General features: G+C 45.1%; 1 protein-coding gene across 1 annotated transcript in view; it reads left to right on the top strand.

Annotated features, from left to right (window-relative positions):
- LOC138596844 (NLR family CARD domain-containing protein 3-like) overlaps positions 1–13,522 on the top strand; it is a 42,130-nt gene extending 28,608 nt beyond the window's left edge. The window contains exons 6-9 of the mRNA XM_069668272.1: positions 9,505–9,678; positions 11,892–12,059; positions 12,203–12,249; positions 12,790–13,522. Coding sequence (XP_069524373.1) covers positions 9,505–9,678; positions 11,892–12,059; positions 12,203–12,249; positions 12,790–13,337 — 937 coding nt within the window. The 3' untranslated portion in view covers positions 13,338–13,522. The remainder of the gene's footprint in view (positions 1–9,504; positions 9,679–11,891; positions 12,060–12,202; positions 12,250–12,789) is intronic.
- Positions 13,523–18,996: the final 5,474 nt, after the last annotated feature.

The following is an 18,996-nucleotide window of genomic DNA, read 5'->3' as shown; positions in this document are numbered from 1 at the left end:
GCCACATTCTTTCAGATTTACGCCACATTTGCTTCAGGTTACGAGTTTCTGAGTCTTACCATGGAGCTAGCCTCTGTCGTTTTAATAATCTTCTTTTTTAAGGGGGCAATCGAGTCTCGAGTACTTCTCAGCAAACCTGCAGGACTATCAACAAACTGATCAAGCTGAGAGGGACTAACATTAGCATAAGAGCTTTCTGTAGTAAACAGATGTGGTAAAGAATTAAAAGCAGCTGGAATTGTTTCCTTAAATTTAGCTACAGTCCTGTCAGACAAACATCTTGTGAGTACATGTTTGTTAACTGGAGAGTAGTCGGTTAATAAGACATCGAATGTTACTAAATAGTGATCTGATAAAAGAGGATTTTGTGGGAAGACAATTAAGTTTTCGGTTTCAAGGCCATAAGCTAGAACAAGGTGGAGGGTGTGGTTAAAGCGGTGAGTAGGCTGGTTTACACTTTGAGTGAAACCAATAGAGTCCAAAAGGGACATAAATGCTATGCTAAGACTATCATTATCAACATCTACATGAATATTGAAGTCCCCTACAATAATTATTTGATCTGAACTCAGGACTAAATCTGATAAAAACTCTGAGAATTCAGTTAGAAAATCAGAGTATGCGCCCGGAGGGCGGTATACTATCACAAATAAAACAGGCTGTAAAGTTTTCCAAGCTGGGTGTGAAAAACTCAGAACAAGGCTTTCAAAAGAGCTGAAACTAAGTTTTGGTCGAGGGTTGATTAGAAGACTAGAACTGAAGATAGCTGCCACTCCACCACCTCGACCAGTGTCTCGAGGAGTATGAGTATTAAGATGACTGGGAGGAGTGGATTCATTTAAGCTGACATATTCTTCCTGACACAGCCAAGTCTCAGTTAAAGAGAGTAAATCAATATGATCATCTGATATCAGATCGTTCACTAATAGAGCTTTAGATGACAGGGATCTGATATTTAACACACCACATTTAATTCTCATATTTTTTGGCATAACTTCGGTTGTTGTTTTAATTTTTATTACATTTTTTTGATTTACTCCTTTTTTATTTGAGTTTGAATTAACTGTAGTAAAAGGCCTGGGTTGGGGGGGGCAGACACAGTCTCTATAACATGAACATTGTGGCTGGGAAACTGCTCACAGGGAAGCTCGGAGGAGTGTGTAGGACTACAGCTCTGCCTCCTGGTCTCAACTCTGGTTTGTCAGGTTTTACGACTAACAAACTTAGCCATATTACGAGACAAAAGAGCTGCACCATCCAAAGTGGGATGAATGCCGTCTCTTCCGATAAGACCAGGCTTTCCCCAGAATGTCTGCCAGTTATCTATGAAGCCCACATCGTTTGCTGGGCACCACCTCGACAGCCAGCGGTTGAATGATGACATGCGGCTATACATGTCATCACTCGTCAGATTGGGCAGGGGTCCAGAGAAAACTACGGAGTCCGACATCGTCTTTGCAAATGCACACACCGACTCAACATTAATTTTAGTGACTTCCGATTGACGTAACCGGGAGTCATTAACGCCGACATGAATTACAATCTTATCAAATTTACGATTATCCTTTGTCAGCAGTTTTAAATTTGACTCGATGTCGCCCGCTCTGGCCCCAGGAATACATTTCACGATGGCTTCGCTAACTTCACGTTTCTGACTATGGAGCTGCCAATAACCAGAGTTGGTTTCTAAGCGGGTGTGTCGCTGAGTGGGGAAAACTTGTTCGAAACGTGAAGTGGTTGGTGGTGAACCGTGTGCTTCGTCTTGCGGCTATGCTTCCCTCTGAGAGTAACCCAGCCACTGCATCCCGGCTGCTCGGGAGTTGCCGGGGGAGAAGCTACTGGCCCTGGGGGCTTGCTGCTGACTACAGCAGCTAGCGATGCTTGGTTTTTCAAGGTGCGGAGCCGCGTCTCTAATTCCGTGATCCTCGCCTCCATAGCTCCGAAAAATACTACAATTCATACAAGTACCCTTATCCGTAAAGGAGGTCGAGGTAGAGCTAAACATCTGACACACCGAACAGGGCAGATCAGGAGAGCAGGAGGAGGGTGTGATGTTCAGGAAGTCTTCAATGTGCTGATTATTGTGGTTAATCAATGAACTGTCGGGTGTGTTTGACGGTTTTATCACTTTATGAGGTCCAATGAGCTCAAAGTCCTGCAGTAAAGCTCCTTTGATCAGATCAAACTTTATTGATCTGCAGAGACAAATTGAGACGTTTCAGCAGAACAAAGACAGAAACAAGTTCACACAGAAACCAGTTTAAATGAAGTGGTTAGAGGTGACATAAAAAACAACATGGCCGCCTGTCATCTGAAGTAACACATCTTTTATTTTGGATTAAATAAAGTGAGATTCACACAAAGGGACAGAAGAGTCACGATCAGCTGCTTAGTTCTGCTGACGCTGAGCTGCAGCCGCTCTGACGTCTCCTGGTTGGTTGTAACGGGGCCCCTGATGGGGGCGGGGTCCTCCTCCAGGTGTCTGCAGGTACATCTGATGTTTGCAGACTGACAGTGAGGTGATGATGAGGTGACGGCAGCATCACATCAGGTGGACTGATGAAGGTGAATCATCTCTATCTTCTCTGTTTCCTCCACAGCTGAAGCTCAAAGTCTCTGTGACTGGATGTGACTGCAGCAGCTGAACTCTGTCAGAGTTGTTGTAGTGACACAGCTCTGCCAGCAGGGGGCGCTCTGCTATGGATCAGTGTGAGGACACAGAGGAGGGAGCCCCTCCCTCTAAAAGCTCTCTGTGTGGGGAACATGAAGCTCTGAGGTGAGATGAGGATCTCTAACTGTCCATGACTCTCCTCCATGTCACAGCTCAGCACTCACATCACTGCACCATCATCACTCACACTCACTGTCACACCTGCTGCTGAACAGGTGAACAACAGCTCACTGTAACTCATGATGTTGTTTGTTTGTATCAGGATGCAGCAGCAGAGACCAGACGCTCCTGGACCCAGCTGTGTGTCCATGAAGAGCGACCGGTCTATGGGTCAACCTTTGACCTTTAAAGACGAACATCCTGCTGATGGAAGGTAAGAATTAAAACATCAAACTGTTATTTTCTGACTCTGCTGAGAAAAGACTCGTGTCCTGGTCCAGAGCTTCATCGTGAGTTGTATGACTCATCAGTGTATTGTTTGAGTGGTGACATCACAGGGTTCACCTGTACAACAGTCACCTGTCAAAGACTCCAGTGATGAGGCTCAACATGATGAAACCATGTCAGTGTGTTTGTGTGTTTGAAAGCTCACATCCTGTAATCAGAGCAGCAGCTGACTTCAAACATGGAGCTTCATGAGGAGGTCTGTGACGGTCTCGTTACATCAGCAGCGTTTCCTTTCTCAGCGCTGATCACAACAACGACACAACAACAGAGTCGGTGACAACAGGAGGAAACACAAAGACAACAGACATCTGAAACACCAACAAACAATCTCACATGAAGATGGTTTCAAACTGTGTTTTTCGTTGGCCTCATTGCCGGCCTGCAGTATCCCCCTTCGTCTCACAGAAACATCTAGAGCGTCTCAGCCTGTGGGTTAACCTCCTCTCCGTCCACCTGAAGGCCTCTGCCCAGCCTTGAGGCAGTCTGTTCTGCCCTTGTCCATCCTCCATCCTGTTCATTGAGATCTCCAGCTTTATTAGCTCCAAGACCACTTGCCCCTCTCTCCTCCAAACCCCCTCCACCTAACCTGGTTTGTGTAGCCTACCTGCACATCAGGAATCCCTCCCTTGAGGGGTGGCTTTCTGTACTCCACTGACAGTTCTTGGTTGCCTCCATTCTGTCCGTCTGCGTCGCTGGAAAAACGTGTCTTGGCACTTTTGTAACACAATCAATGGTGAACATAATCAGTGGTTTGTTGTCGCTCCATCTTTCCGTCTTCCAGCATTGGACACCCTCCTCCCACTGAGCCAGCTCTCTGGATCAGACCCCACAGCTCACTCCCTCTGATCAGTCAGCTGTGTCAGTAATGGTCCTTCAACTTGATGTTTTCTCCACAGAGTTCAGCAGAGCTCAGAGGTTCCCAGTGATCAGTCAGCCCAGCAGCATCAGACAGACCTGGACTCCACATTGATGGTGTGTACAACACACTGTTTACAATGAAGCACATTAACTACAGGCTAAATGCTAAAGCATCATTCAGTCTGCATGCTGTTCTGTTTGAGCAGCAGGCCTTCAGACTGACTGATGGATCACATGTTGTGTTCTACCACTTTATATTCATGTTCAGTGTCTGATTCTGTTCCAGCTGCTGGAGGAGAACATCGTCACATTTGTGAAGAACGAGCTGAAGAGAGTCCAGAGGGTTCTGAGTTCAGATTACCCAGCATGCTTAGGGAGTCAGAGGGAGGATGAGGAGGTGTTGGATGGTGAGGATGAGGAGCAGAGGAGCAGCAGAGATGCTTTTCTGAAGATCACTGTGCACTTCCTGAGGAGAATAAATCAGGAGGAGCTGGCTGACCGTCTGCAGAGCAGTAAGAGGATTTAAACAGATTTAACATGATGGAAAGAAGAAATGCACGTTTACATTTATAAATGTTTTTATGTTGAGAGCATGACTTATTGATTTTGTGTTTAGATTTTCTACTTTCCCTCAAAAACCTGCCTTTGCACTCAAATAGTTCCTGTGTGTCATCAGATTTTCTCCCCAACAAAGACACAATGCTTCACACGAGCGAGGCTACAAGCTAGCATGCCTGAGCGTGTGACAGCCTTACAGAACACATTCATGTTTGCTTTGTTGCAATACAGTCGCACTGACTTTGGTGTAAAGCAGCGGTCTCAAACTCAGTCAGAAATGGGGCCGAAATGACCGACTGGGTCACAACGGGGTCAACGTTTTCAGAACAGACGTAAATAAACCACGTTTTCATCAGAGCTATTAGGACAAAGTAGTTGTACAGAAATATGAACTTAACTGCTCCCAAGAAATCTTATAGATTCAGAACAAACCAAGGGTATCGAGAAGAAGAAACCAGAGATCAAATGGAAAATAAAAGACGTCATTATTCATCTGTTCATGTCTCTATCAGCAGTTTTTCACTCATTTACAGAAAAGTTTCATCACAGGCTCAAAAACAGCCAGAAAACTTCAAACTGTATTTTTTGTCAAGAAAATCTTAAATCTAGTTTTTTATCACAACACCGTCGAGCAACAGAAGAACATTTAAATGTGATCAATCTGCTGATGCAAACATTTCCACCATGAGCAGTCTGCCTCGTGATCACAGGGCAAAGTGTTTCTTGGCTGCAGGTTGGTTCATGTTTGTGGTCAGGTTCTGAGCTATGGACGCTCTCAGGATGGAGTGAAGGTGTGCATCAGTTGCTTACACAGGCAGCGCCGCGTATCTCGCCCAGGCCCTCATCCACATCCCCGGTCCTCACCGCGCATAGAACGCTTAAAGCACATACAAAGTGCATTCCATCTGCACACGACAAAGAGCCCAAAGGTTAGCCCCACCACCAAATACAAACACACCAAACAGTTCATTTCATAGGAGGACCGGGCACATCGCCAGGACCTTTAACATCTTCATTTACAGTCATCGATTCTCATGACATTAGAGCTACTTTATATGCCAGTTAGTTTTTTCAGGAACAACAGCTCTGGTGCACAGCACATTCGATATAAATGTAGTTCTTACCTGAATGTGTCCTGAGGTTATTCCACAATATGGCTAACAGCTTCAAACAACTGACAACAGGCAGGGACAGAAAAGTGTCACGCGTCAAGGTGAGAGACTTCAGCACCCGGCAGCACCGGACAGCGCCCAGCAACATCAGCACAATACATCCAAAGTGACAGGTGCGTTTCTTATGCAACATCAGACACCTGTGCATTGGTATCACAACGTCAGGAAGAAAGTAAACAATGAGAAGAAGTGCAAACAGCCTGTTAACTGTGCGCACACATCACAGTCTTGGTGATCAATCACATTTGAATTGTAAACAAAAATACATGCGTCCCTCTTTGTATGAAATGTAACGCTCTATCGCAATGTCAGAAACACAGCCTGTCCAAAGTGCAGCCAGTGTGTGTAAACAGCCGACGTCTCTTAACTGTGCACAAACAAACGAGGGACTAAAATGAACGTCACAATCATATTTGTGTTGTAAACAAAGACACATGCACCGCCCTGCAGTGCATCAAAGCTCGTTTACGCCATGCGTAAGACTCCAAACCAAACTCAACATAAACAACAACAACAACGACATCCGAATGATTCCATAAACTCGACTGTATGGTGTCGTGCTGTTGGTGCGCCACATGTTTAATGTTGAACTCTCATTTTCTCGTTTTCGCTTTTCTTCTCGATTTTGATGACTGGCCATCTTGACTCTTCACTAGCTAGCCTTTAGGCATGAAACATGTACGTTGCTATGGCAACCAGTCAGACGGAACCATTCCATATGTAATAGGTGAGAGAAAATTGTTGACCATCACTCATTCATGGAAAATTGTCAAAAGAAAAATGAGTCTTACAAATGATTTATAAATGTCTCACAAAGAGGCCCTCCTGGACCCTCCCTGGCCCAGGGCCCAGGACAACATGCCCCCCCCGTCAGCAGCCTTGTACACAGGTGTGTGCTTCCAAACATGCAGAGCATGCGAGCAGCTGGTGGGCGGAGCTTGGAGCATCGTTTCACAGTTCTATCAGCTCCATTTGGATGTTTACAGGTGCTCTTTCCACGTCAGCTACAAACAGATTACTGAGCAGTTCAAATGTACATTTCTGAGCTCCAGAGTCGGCCATCACCGTGTGAACTCTGCCAGGTCCGCTCAGCTGATCAGCAAAACGTGCAGTTGGGAACACAGCGGTGGAGACCTGGTTTGTCTGGAAACATTAAAAGTGACCCAAGTTTCCTCGCTGCATCTGAGTCTCCCACAGGCGCAGCTTGTTAAGCTCTCACTGCATCACACATGTGATCACACGGTCCTGTTCATGAAGCTGGAGGGTTACGAACGCTCACACAGCTGGTGCTCGCAGGTCTGTTTGTCCTCCAACACACCGATGAGAGTCCGGCCTGCTATCTGGCTGGTTAGTTAGTTAAGTTCTACATCTCAGATGAAGACGTGGAGTAACTGCTCGAACGGGATGCTCTGAAAAGTAAAGCTGACGCACCGACAGGGCAGGGATAACGTCATTGGTCGACCCTGGACCTGGTTTTCTATTGGTTAGGGATTTTTGACAGGGTTGGTGCATCAAGAAAATCAAAGAGCAGAGAAGAAATCTGAGAGCGGATGTTTCAGTACAGAAGGCCTGAGTGACAGGAGACGGGTTGAAGCTGGAGTGCAGGTAAGTTTGTGCAAGCAACAAAATATTTGAGTGCAAGTGAACAGTTTGAGCAGAAAGGAGCAAATCTGAACACAAACAGGAGCTATTTGAGAGCAAAAGCAGGTTTTTGAGGGAAAGTAAAAACTGAACACAATCTCATGCTCTCAAGATGAAAGAACACGCTCTTGAATAAAGAAAGCCCCCCATACTAATGAGCTTAATAAAAGTGATGCAGAAGGAAAAACTCACTTAGATGTTGAGAGTTTCTGCAGGATCCACTCTTTGATATCATTTGTTGTTCGTTTCTTTCAGGATCTGTTGCTGCGGTGAGCCGACAGAAACTGAAGTCTAACCTGAAGCAGAAGTTCCAGTGTGTGTTTGAGGGGATCGCTAAAGCAGGAAACCCAACCCTTCTGAATCAGATCTACACAGAGCTCTACATCACAGAGGGAGGGACTGGAGAGGTCAATGATGAACATGAGGTCAGACAGATCGAATCAGCATCCAGGAAACCACACAGACCAGAAACAACCATCAGACAAGAAGACGTCTTTAAAGCCTCACCTGGAAGAGATGGACCAATCAGAACAGTGATGACAAAGGGAGTGGCTGGCATTGGGAAAACAGTCTTAACACAGAAGTTCACTCTGGACTGGGCTGAAGACAAAGCCAACCAGGACATACAGTTCATGTTTCCCTTCACCTTCAGAGAGCTGAATGTGCTGAAAGAGAAGAAGTTCAGCTTGGTGGAACTTGTTCATCACTTCTTCACTGAAACCAAAGAAGCAGGAATCTGCAGGTTTGCAGAGTTCCAGGTTGTGTTCATCTTTGACGGTCTGGATGAGTGTCGACTTCCTCTGGACTTCCACAACAATGAGATCCTGACTGATGTCACAGAGTCCAGCTCAGTGGATGTGCTGCTGACAAACCTCATCAGGGGGAAACTGCTTCCCTCTGCTCGCCTCTGGATAACCACACGACCTGCAGCAGCCAATCAGATCCCTCCTCAGTGTGTTGACATGGTGACAGAGGTCAGAGGGTTCACTGACCCTCAGAAGGAGGAGTACTTCAGGAAGAGATTCAGAGATGAGGAGCAGGCCAGCAGAATCATCTCCCACATCAAGACATCCCGAAGCCTCCACATCATGTGCCACATCCCAGTCTTCTGCTGGATCACTGCTACAGTTCTGGAGGACGTGTTGAAGACCAGAGAGGGAGGACAGCTGCCCAAGACCCTGACTGAGATGTACATCCACTTCCTGGTGGTTCAGTCCAAACTGAAGAACATCAAATATGATGGAGGAGCTGAGACAGATCAACACTGGAGTCCAAAGAGCAGGAAGATGATTGGTTCTCTGGGAAAACTGTCTTTTGAGCAGCTGCAGAAAGGAAACCTGATCTTCTATGAGTCAGACCTGACAGAGTGTGGCATCGATATCAGAGCAGCCTCAGTGTACTCAGGAGTGTTCACACAGGTCTTTAAAGAGGAGAGAGGACTGTACCAGGACACGGTGTTCTGCTTCGTCCATCTGAGCGTTCAGGAGTTTCTGGCTGCTCTTCATGTCCATCTGACGTTCATCAACTCTGGTGTCAATCTGCTGTCAGAAGAACAAACAACATCCTGGTTGTCTAAAGTATTTAAAGACCCAACAGGTTTCTATCAGAGTGCTGTGGACCAGGCCTTACAGAGTCCAAACGGACACCTGGACTTGTTCCTCCGCTTCCTCCTCGGTCTTTCACTAGAGACCAATCAGAGTCTCCTCAGAGGTCTGCTGACACAGACAGGAAGTGGTTCACAGACTAAAAAGAAAACAGTCGAGTACATCAACACAAAGATCAGTGAGAATCTGTCTGCAGAGAAAAGCATCAATCTGTTCCACTGTCTGAATGAACTGAACGATCGCTCTCTAGTGGAGCAGATCCAACAGGCCCTGAGATCAGGACGTCTCTCCACAGATGAACTGTCTCCTGCTCAGTGGTCAGCTCTGGTCTTCATCTTATTGTCATCAGAAAAAGATCTGGACGTGTTTGACCTGAAGAAGTACTCTGCTTCAGAGGAGGCTCTTCTGAGGCTGCTGCCAGGGGTCAAAGCCTCCAACACAGCTCTGTACGTGCACACATCACTGTCCGTGTTAAATGTAGTTTTACTTTATTCAGAAACAACAACTATTGTTTGTGATTGTTTCCTTTTATGTGCTGTTGATTCCTCTTCAGGCTGAGTGGCTGTAATCTGTCAGAGAGAAGCTGTGGAGCTCTGTCCTCAGTTCTCAGCTCCCAGTCCTCTAGTCTGAGAGAGCTGGACCTGAGCAACAACAACCTGCAGGACTCAGGAGTGAAGCTGCTGTCTGATGGACTAAGATCTCATCACTGCAGACTGGAAGCTCTCAGGTTAGTGTGCAGCTGTGTGAGAATTATAACCCTCTGAGCTCACCTTTTCTGTACTCAGTTCTCAGCTCTCAGTCCTGTGAGTCTGAGGCAGCTGGACATGAATATCACAAGTTAAACTTTGAGCGTCTTTTAGTCCTTTTAACGACCCTGTAATTAAAATGGCTGTAATATCACACTGAAGGGGTCAGCTGACAGAGGAGCTTGTCACCAGTATTGTGTTTTGCTTCACGGCTCAGTAACTGGACTTGGATATATAAACGCTGGTCTGAGACAGTCTGAGTTATGTTCATCTGGACTCCATCATGTGTGGTCCAAAGAGAAGAATCCCCACGACGACTGTAACAAAGCAGAGATGATGGTTGGAACGTTTGTAAACGTATTGATGAAGAGCCTTTCCTTCAGACTCAACAGGCCAGTCCAGCAGCTGCATCACTGCTGATGATGATGATAATAATAATTATAATAATAATAATAATAATAATCATAATAATAACAATAATAATAATAATAGGGCTGCAATTAACAAATATTTTGAGAATCAATCAATCTGTCAATTATTTCTATGATCAATTTTTAGTTGATAAAAAGATAAAAGCTCAATTTCAGTATTAGCATTATGTTCAAAACACAAAAATATGACATCTTGTTTTCTTGTTCAATGCAGTGTTAATATATCAATAAAGTAACTCAATTAATATCTTGTTGATTAACTTTAATTTCACATGAAAAAGGAAAGTTCAGACGAGGACACGACAATAAAAACAAAGGACGTTGGGGATGCAGCCATGAGCTGAGTATAACAGGGAAATGTAACTAATCAATATATATTTAATCAGATATTGATCATCAAGAGTTAGCGTTAAATTAGCTTTACAGTGGCGTTAGCTTATTAACATTACCACGGTCTTCTGTCCTCCGCTGATGAATCGATGATGAAATTCCTTGCCAACTATTTTAACCATCGATTTAATCGATTAGTTGTTGCAGCCTTAAATAATAATCACCTTTACAAAGTTCTACGAACAGTTTAGAACACGTTACAATTTAAAATAATGAAGTGAAGAGTTCAAATACATGAAAAGAAGAACAGAAAAAGGTCCTCATAAATAAAAGCTCTTTTAAAAAAGAATGTTTGAAGAAGAGATTTAAAAGCAGAGACAGATTTGGCAAACCGGATTTCAGCAGGTCGGTCGCTCCAGAGTTTGGGAGCCAGATTTCCCTTCGTCTTTAATCGGGCTCTGGGTACAACCCACAAACCCCTATCAGCTGATCTGAGGGGGGTCCAGGCTCATAGGGGGTTAGTAAGTCTGTAATGTACCGAGGGGCCTGGTCGTGTAGAGCTTTGAAAGTTCAAAGTACAATTTTAAAATCAATATGGTAGTGGACAGGAAGCCAATGCAGGGAGGCCGAGATCGGAGTTATATGATCGTATTGTGTTGAACCTGTGAGAAGGCCAGCCGCAGCATTTTGGACCAGCTGAAGGCGGTGTCTAGTCCCAGAGAAGAAGGTCCGGGGTGTGAGCCCTCCTGTGAGCGGGGCTTTCAACATGTAGCTTGAAGTTCAAAGATTCAGTGATATCAAGAAATTCAGTGGCTCCACAGTTTGTGACATCATCAATGTGCAGGTTAAAACCAGCAGCTAAAAGTGCAGCTTCATAAGAGAAGTCAGAAAGTGAACTCAGGTAAAACCTGAGCAGCTGGACCAGGAGGTCGATCAGGTAAAACACCACAGTGAGACCTCCACCGCGGCCTGAGCCACGTGGAGTCCCAATGACTGAACAGTCCATGGGGCACAGTTCATTTAAAGGAACACATCCTTTTGTCAGGTCTCAGTGTCGAAGAGTAAAACAAACTGTCCCTTAAAATAAGTCATTTAATATGTGAGCCTTGTTACCCACAGATCTGCATTAATCAGACACATTTAATAAAGGGGCGGGGCCTTCAGGGGGGGCATGCAGGCTAAAGGATCACTGACCCACCTGGGTGAGCCGGACTATGACGAGGTTGTGAGTGCTGGTTAGTGATCCTGACTGGGATGAGCATGATTACAGGAGTGAAGGCAGAGATGCAAGTCACAGAGTTAGTAGTGACCCCTCCTAGCCAAGAGGGGGAGCTGGTGGGGTGACCAGAAATGACCGGTCCAGTTTCCAACATGGACTTTGGTTTCAAAGTGTGTGTGTGTGTGTGTGTGTGTGTGTGTGTGTGTGTGTGTAGTCTGTCAGGCTGTCTGATCACACAGGAAGGCTGTGCTTCTCCGGCCTCGTCTCTGAGCTCCTCCCACCTGAGAGAGCTGGACCTGAGCTACAATCATCCAGGAGAACCAGGAGAGAAGCTGCTGTCTGCTGGACTGGAGGATCCACACTGCAGACAGGAGACACTGAGGTACAGACAGACAGACAGACAGACAGACAGACAGACAGACAGACAGACGCTGTCTCTCTGTCTCTAACTGGTGACCTTGCTGTCTGATGGAGGATGTGAGTGAAGCTGTATGAAGTAGATTCTGATCTGGTTTCTTCCTCCAGGTTGGACCATGGTGGACGGCACAGACTGAAACCTGATGAGAGGAAGTGTGAGTGTGTTTGAACTTTGCTTCATGAGAACACAGCTGCTCATGTTGGGCTCCACTTTTTGTAATTGTCTGACTGAAGATGAATTTCAATCAGGATTGACTTTCTGTGTTTGTCAGTGTGGCTGTAAAGATGTACGAAGTGAACAAAGTGAACAGCAGGATCCAATCAAAAGAATCAATACATTTGATGATCAGTGCAGAGAACATTCACTGTGTTTCTTCCAGCTCTGATCTTTCTGCTTCATGTGACCTCTGACCTTATAACAGTTTGAGACAGCAGATGGTTCACAGCTTCTTTGTGCTGCACTTTTATTACTGACACTTGATTGTGCTCTTATCCTGGGCTCCACACATCCTGACTGCCATGTTCACTAACTGTTCATTTCATTACAGCTGCAGTGTTGAGTTTCAGTGCTGCCAAATATTCACAGTTAAACATGAAATCTAAGTTTGACTGACTTTCAGAAACTGTCAGTAAAGTTGTTTTTGAATGAACAGATGATAACCTGCAGCTGTGTTGTGTCTCCTTCTCTCCATCAGACGCCTGTGAGCTGGAAGTGGACACAAACACAGTGAGCAGAAAACTCAAACTGTCTGACAACAACAGGACGGTGACACATGTGGAGGAGGAGGAGTATCAGTCATATCCTGATCATCCAGACAGATTTGATTATCATCCTCAGCTGCTGTGTAGGACTGGTCTGACTGGTCGCTGTTACTGGGAGGTCGAGTGGAGAGGAGGTGTTAATGTATCAGTGAGTTACAGAGGAATCAGGAGGAAAGGAGACAGTAAAGAATGTGTGTTTGGAGGGAATGATCAGTCCTGGAGTCTAAGCTGCTCTGATGGAGGTTACTCTGTCTGGCACAATAACATAAGAACAAACACCTCCTCCTCCTCCTCCTCCTCCTCCTCCTCCTCCTCCTCTGGTAGAGCAACAGTGTATGTGGACTGTCCTGCTGGCACTCTGTCCTTCTACAGAGTCTCCTCTGACACACTGATCCACCTCCACACCTTCAGCACCTCCTTCACTGAACCTCTGTATCCTGGGTTTGTGGTCTGCTCAGTCGGTTCCTCGTTGTCTCTGTAGGTGAGAGAAACTCTGCTGACTGAACATCACTGACTCTGTTCACTGACTCAAACTCTTTCATGAGTCTGATTTCATCACTTTGATTTGATTAAAAACTCAAAGATATTTACTTGTAAAAAAGAACTCATGATTTTGATTCGTTTGTGTTTCTGTTCTATTTTGAACGATGTCGTCGTTTATTTGAATAAAATCTTGACCTTTGATCCTGAAGGAAATCATTTCATCTCGTCTGTCGTCACTTTGAACACGTGTGACGTTTGTCTTGTAACAGGTGACCCTTTGTGTGAGACCACATGGACACAAATGTTGGAACACTTTCATGAAGCTCACATTCACCACATGAACACAGCGGCCATTTTCTCCTGACGTTAAGTTCAGGGTGAGAAGCTCAGATACTGTTAGCATGTTGTGCTGCTGCGTTCAGGTGCTCATTTGTATAAAGGTAGTGAAGGTCACAGTCTTTGTCATTTCACTGCTTCATTGATCAGCAACTGAAAAGACAACAGACAGTGAAAAACCATCAGGACACAGCACTGTGCTAAAGTTTCAGGCAGGTGTGAAAAATGCTGTAAACTAAGAATGCTTTCAAATATAAAAATAATTATTGTTTATTTTGATCAATTTACAAAATGATCAGTGAGCGAACAAAAGAAAAATCTAAATCAAATCAATATCTGGTGTTACTACTACAGCATCAGTTCTTACAGGTACACCTGCACACAGTCAGGGATGTTGTAGGATTATAGTCAGGTGTATGATCAACCAATGATACCAGACAGGTGCTAATGATCATCAGTGTCACATGTAGGTTGAAACACAGTCATTAAGTGAAACAGAAACAGCTGTGTAGGAGGCTTAAAACTGGCTGAGGAACAGCCAAACTCTGCTGCCAAGGTGAGGCTGTGGAAGACAGTTTCATGTCACAGGTCAGACACCATGGCAAGACTGAGCACAGCAACAAGACACCAGGTAGTTATACTGCATCAGCAAGGTCTCTGCCAGACAAAGATTTCAAAGCACACTGGGGTTTCAAGATGTGCTGTTCAAGCTCTTTGGAAGAAGCACAAAGAAACGGGCGACGTTGAGGATCGTCGACGCAGTGGTCGGCCGAGGAAACTTAGTGCAGCAGATGAAAAACACATCGAGCTTATTTCCCTTCCAAATGGGAAGATGTCCAGCAGAGCCATCAGCTCAGAACTGGCAGAAAGCAGTGGGACCCAGGTACACCCATCTACTGTCCGGAGAAGTCTGGCCACAAGTGGTCTTCATGGAAGAGCTGCAGCCACAAAGCCTCCGACATGGAAACAAGGCCAAGCCACTCAACGATGCACAAACGCATAGGAACTGGGCTGCAGAGAAATGGCAGCAGGTGCTCTGGACTGATGAGTCAGAATGTGAAATATTTGGCTGCAGCAGAAGGCAGTTTGTTCGCCGAAGGGCTGGAGAGCGCTACGATAACGAGTGTCTGCAGGCAGCAGTGAAGCATGCTGGAGGTTCCTTCAAGTTTGGGGCTGCATTTCTGCAAATGGAGTCGTAGATTTGGTCAGGATTAATGGTGTCCTCAATGCTGAGAAATACAGGCAGATACTCATCCATCATGCAATACCATCAGGGAGGCGTATGATTGGCCCCACATGTATTCTGCAGCCGGACAACGACCCCAAACATACAGCCAGTGTCATTAAGAACTATCTTCAGCGTGAAGAAGAACAAGAAGTCCTGGAAGTGATGGTATGGCCCCCACAGAGCCCTGATCTCAACATCATGGAGTCTGTCTGGGATGACATGAAGAGACAGAAGGATCTGAGGAAGCCTACATCCACAGAAGATCTGTGGTTAGTTCTCCAACATGTTTGGAACAACCTACCAGCCGAGTTCCTTCAGAAACTGTGTGCAAGTGTACCGAGAAGAACTGATGCTGTTTAGAAGGCAAAGGGTGGTCACACCAGATATTGATCTGATTTAGATTTCTCTTCTGTTCATTCACTGCATTTTGTTCATCGATGGAAAGAAACGATTAACACTTCCATTTCTGAAAGCATTCTTAGTTTACAGCATTTTTAACACCTGCCTGAAACTTTTGCACAGTCCTGTATATCAAGGTAAAGATGTTCCTCCAACGAGAGAGTTATGGTGACAAAGACACAGCTAGCTGCTAATCAGTGCTAACATGTAAATAAATAATGAGTGTAGAAACAGTGTGTGAGACGTGTTGGACGGTCTGTTCGTCCAACAAAGCGCACACACAGATTATCTGTCTGATATTTACATGAACAAATCTCCAAAAGGCTCCAACAGCACAAACACGGCCCAGAGGCTACGTTCAGTGACTGAGTTAGCTGAGGGGACACCTAGCAGACAGCTAGCAGCTCCCAGCTGTCACTCAAAGAGGCCACGCCCCTAATGCTGCATCACCTTGTGTGTGTGTGTGTGCGTGCGTGTGTGTGTGTGTGTGTGCGCGCGTGTGCGTGTGTGCGTGTGTTGGTGCTGCAGGTTCGAGCTGGGTACTGGTCTGTATCTGGGCTGGGCCGCCTCCTGTCTGGCCGTACTGGGAGGATCGATGCTCTGCTGCTCCTGCAGGAAGACGTCCCCCGCCCCCCCTGCAGGGTAAACCCACAGCACCACACAGGGGGCATCTTACATGTAGTACTGGAGTGTGTCCACAGGGGGACAGTCACACACAGTCATCTTTATCCCAATGCCACAGAGAGTACTGGATTCTTATTGGCTGGAGTGTGGTCGTCCATGATTAAAGGTTGATTCCTGTATTTTTAAACCTGGTCCTTTTTTAAACATATTTTGGGGTCTAAATGACTTAAAGGTAAAAACGTTTGTGAATTACTTCATTAGATTTCTTCAGCCAGCAGCAGGAAAACAGGCTGCAAAGGCTGTGACGTAATCAGTGGGGCAAAAGCACCTGATCAGAGTACCGAAAATAAATGTTACTGTGCTCTCTTCAAAGCCACCAGAGTCCATTAACAAAAAGGGTCATTTTATGTCACAGAAAACAGGAGTCTTGGTCTATAGCGCTGCTTCAAACCTGTTATTGTGTGTTATACTAATATTGTGTTGGCTATGAGCTAACAATTAAAAACAACAAAAGTCACATAATAACACAAACAAACCAACAAATGGAGACAGAGGTAGAGCAGCAGCTCCTGTGTCCTGTGAGCTTAAATCAGTGTTTTTCTGAATGGAGTCTGGTGTGTTTGCAGAGAGCGATGTAACGTCTGTGTGTGGTTAAAACAATCATCTTCCTCTGTAACAAAAAGGTCTATCTCTGTAGGGATCCTTTCTGTCATGTTGTCACACACTTAGAAGAACAATCTGAGCCTGTCAGTGGAAACAACAAGAACTGTTAGTGGACGTACAGAGTGAGAAGTCTTCTCTCCAGATGATCTCACTAAAGTTTCAGGACTTTTGGACTTGAACCTGCTGCACTTGTCTCCTTAGGATATTTAAACTGGATTTTGTGTTTCTGCTGTTTAATTTGGTTGTGAATCTGAAATCTTGTTTTCTGTCCTGCAGGCAGTTTTCATACAACTTCAGCACGACGAGCCGAGGACAGAACATCTACAGAGCAGCTCCGGCCTCCGACAGCGGCAGCTCCAAAGCTTACGTCTGAACGCTGCTGCTTCAGATCCTCCATGCTTTCATTTTGTTAACGCAAAATTCAATGTGTGACGTTTTTTAACTACAGATTTTTATTATGAAAACCATTCTTTGATTTTTCTTAATTCTTTTGTACTCTTGATGTCATTGTGGACCAGGATAAAATGTTTCCTTAATCTGTCTGGGTGTTTTCCTCTCTGCTTCCAAAGACCACAAAGCTCTGAAACATTTCTGTTATGTAGTCATTCGCTTTAGTGGAGTGATGACTCGACCCCTTTTCACACTGACTTTAATTAACGGCTCTTCAGTTTGCTGAAATAACAACATCATGATGCAGATTAGTAACAAGTCAACAGGAAGCTTTGTCAGGTCTGTCCTCAAGAGGAGAAGAAAACTACTTTAACGACAGGTGTGTTCAGGATGCAGTCAGGAAAAGAGAGCAGCCATTCAGTTTGTCTGTGAGAAATGTAAACGAGGGCTTTAAGCAGACAAGAGTCAGGCCTGCTCAAGGGTGCTAATGATTGGGAGATGCAGGTGGACTCTGCAGTAAAACCTGTTTCAGCACACGAGATAGTTTGCTCTAACCTGAGGCCTGACATCGTGTTATGGTCTGCGAGTCAGAGGAGAGTTTATTTTATAGACCTGACGGTGCCCTGGGAGGACTCAGTGGAGGAAGCGTAAGAAAGGAAAAGAAATGCAGATTTGGCAGCAGAAGCTGAACAGAGGAGGGAAGGTTAGGGTTTGTCCTGTACAAGTGGGATGTAGAGGGTTCATAGCACGATCGACTGTCTGATTACTGGGAGAAGTGGGAGTGTAGCCTGGTCCAGGTCATAAGAAACATTTGTACCTCCAGAAAACCTGCAGACCTCTACTCACAGCTGACACACAAATTATTGACATGACTATGACAGCAGACGAGCCTTAATGGGGCGCTTCACGTTACCTCTGCCTGAATCGAATGCTTTAAAGAGGACGGTCAGGTATCGGGCCATGTTGACCTGGAATAACCACTAATAAGACACTTGAAGGACTAATGAACATAAACTTCAGCTAAAATAACCATCTACTGTTTAGTTGGTTAGGCAGCGACTTAAACTGTAAAAAGGAGGATTATGTCAGTGAAAGTTGTACAGTACATTATGAATATATGTACACAGGACTCATATTTAAACAGTCCATAAAGGAATATAAGAGTCATAGTGACAAAATGAATATAGAACAAGTGAAATGTGCCTGAAATATTCACAGACTTGAAGCAGAACAGGGGTTAGCTTGTGGTTAAAAGTGTGAATAAAGTAATTCAATAAAAACTACAGAAACACTTTAACCAAATATTTCAGCTTTGACAGAAAACACATCAGTATGTTGGAAAAATTTCGAGCTAAAGTGTTTAATTACCGGTAACACTCCACATTCCCAGGCACCCTGAACTACCCGCCGGCTCCGTGTACTTGCTGGATAAAAGTTGGCGCGTTGTTAAAACCCGGAGGGACTTAAGGACTGAAAACCTTCGCCCGAACCGGAAGTAGTTCCGGAGCCGCCATATTGAGGAGCGTCTCAAAGCTCTTATCGCTGCTCGGAGGAGCGAGGAGCGAGGAGAGAGGAGGGAGTTCCGAGGAGCGATAAGCGAGGATACACGAGAGCAGCCTCCACGGAAGTCTTTTACTGGCCGACACGCCCCCTTATTAGAGATCAGTTAGTGATTGGACGCTGCAGCAGATCGGACTCATGTGAAACTTCACAACATCACCGGAGTTTCATATCGCAGAGAGGAAGAAGCGGACCTTAAAACAGACTTTACAGGGCGCCTTGAAACCGACTATAAACAACGTCGGTATAATGAGTTGGTATCTGACAAGCTGAGATCGTTTAGAACGAAATATTGATCATAACTTGTCGTAAAATATATAAAATGCAGTGAATAACTGCAGATTTGATTTGTTTTCTGGGTCAACATCTGAGTAAAAAACATCTAAAAATCAAAAGCAGCAAAAACAGATTAATTTCTATTAAATGTAATCTAAAGAAATACCTCTCGTCATGATCA

Source organism: Semicossyphus pulcher, unplaced genomic scaffold, assembly GCF_022749685.1.
Source record: "Semicossyphus pulcher isolate SPU_LCO1_2020_fin unplaced genomic scaffold, fSemPul1.0.p SCAF_19, whole genome shotgun sequence".
Taxonomy (NCBI): Eukaryota; Metazoa; Chordata; class Actinopteri; order Labriformes; family Labridae; genus Semicossyphus; species Semicossyphus pulcher.
The sequence above is the reverse complement of the archived record's forward strand: the minus strand, read 5'-3'. Positions and strand labels throughout refer to the sequence as shown.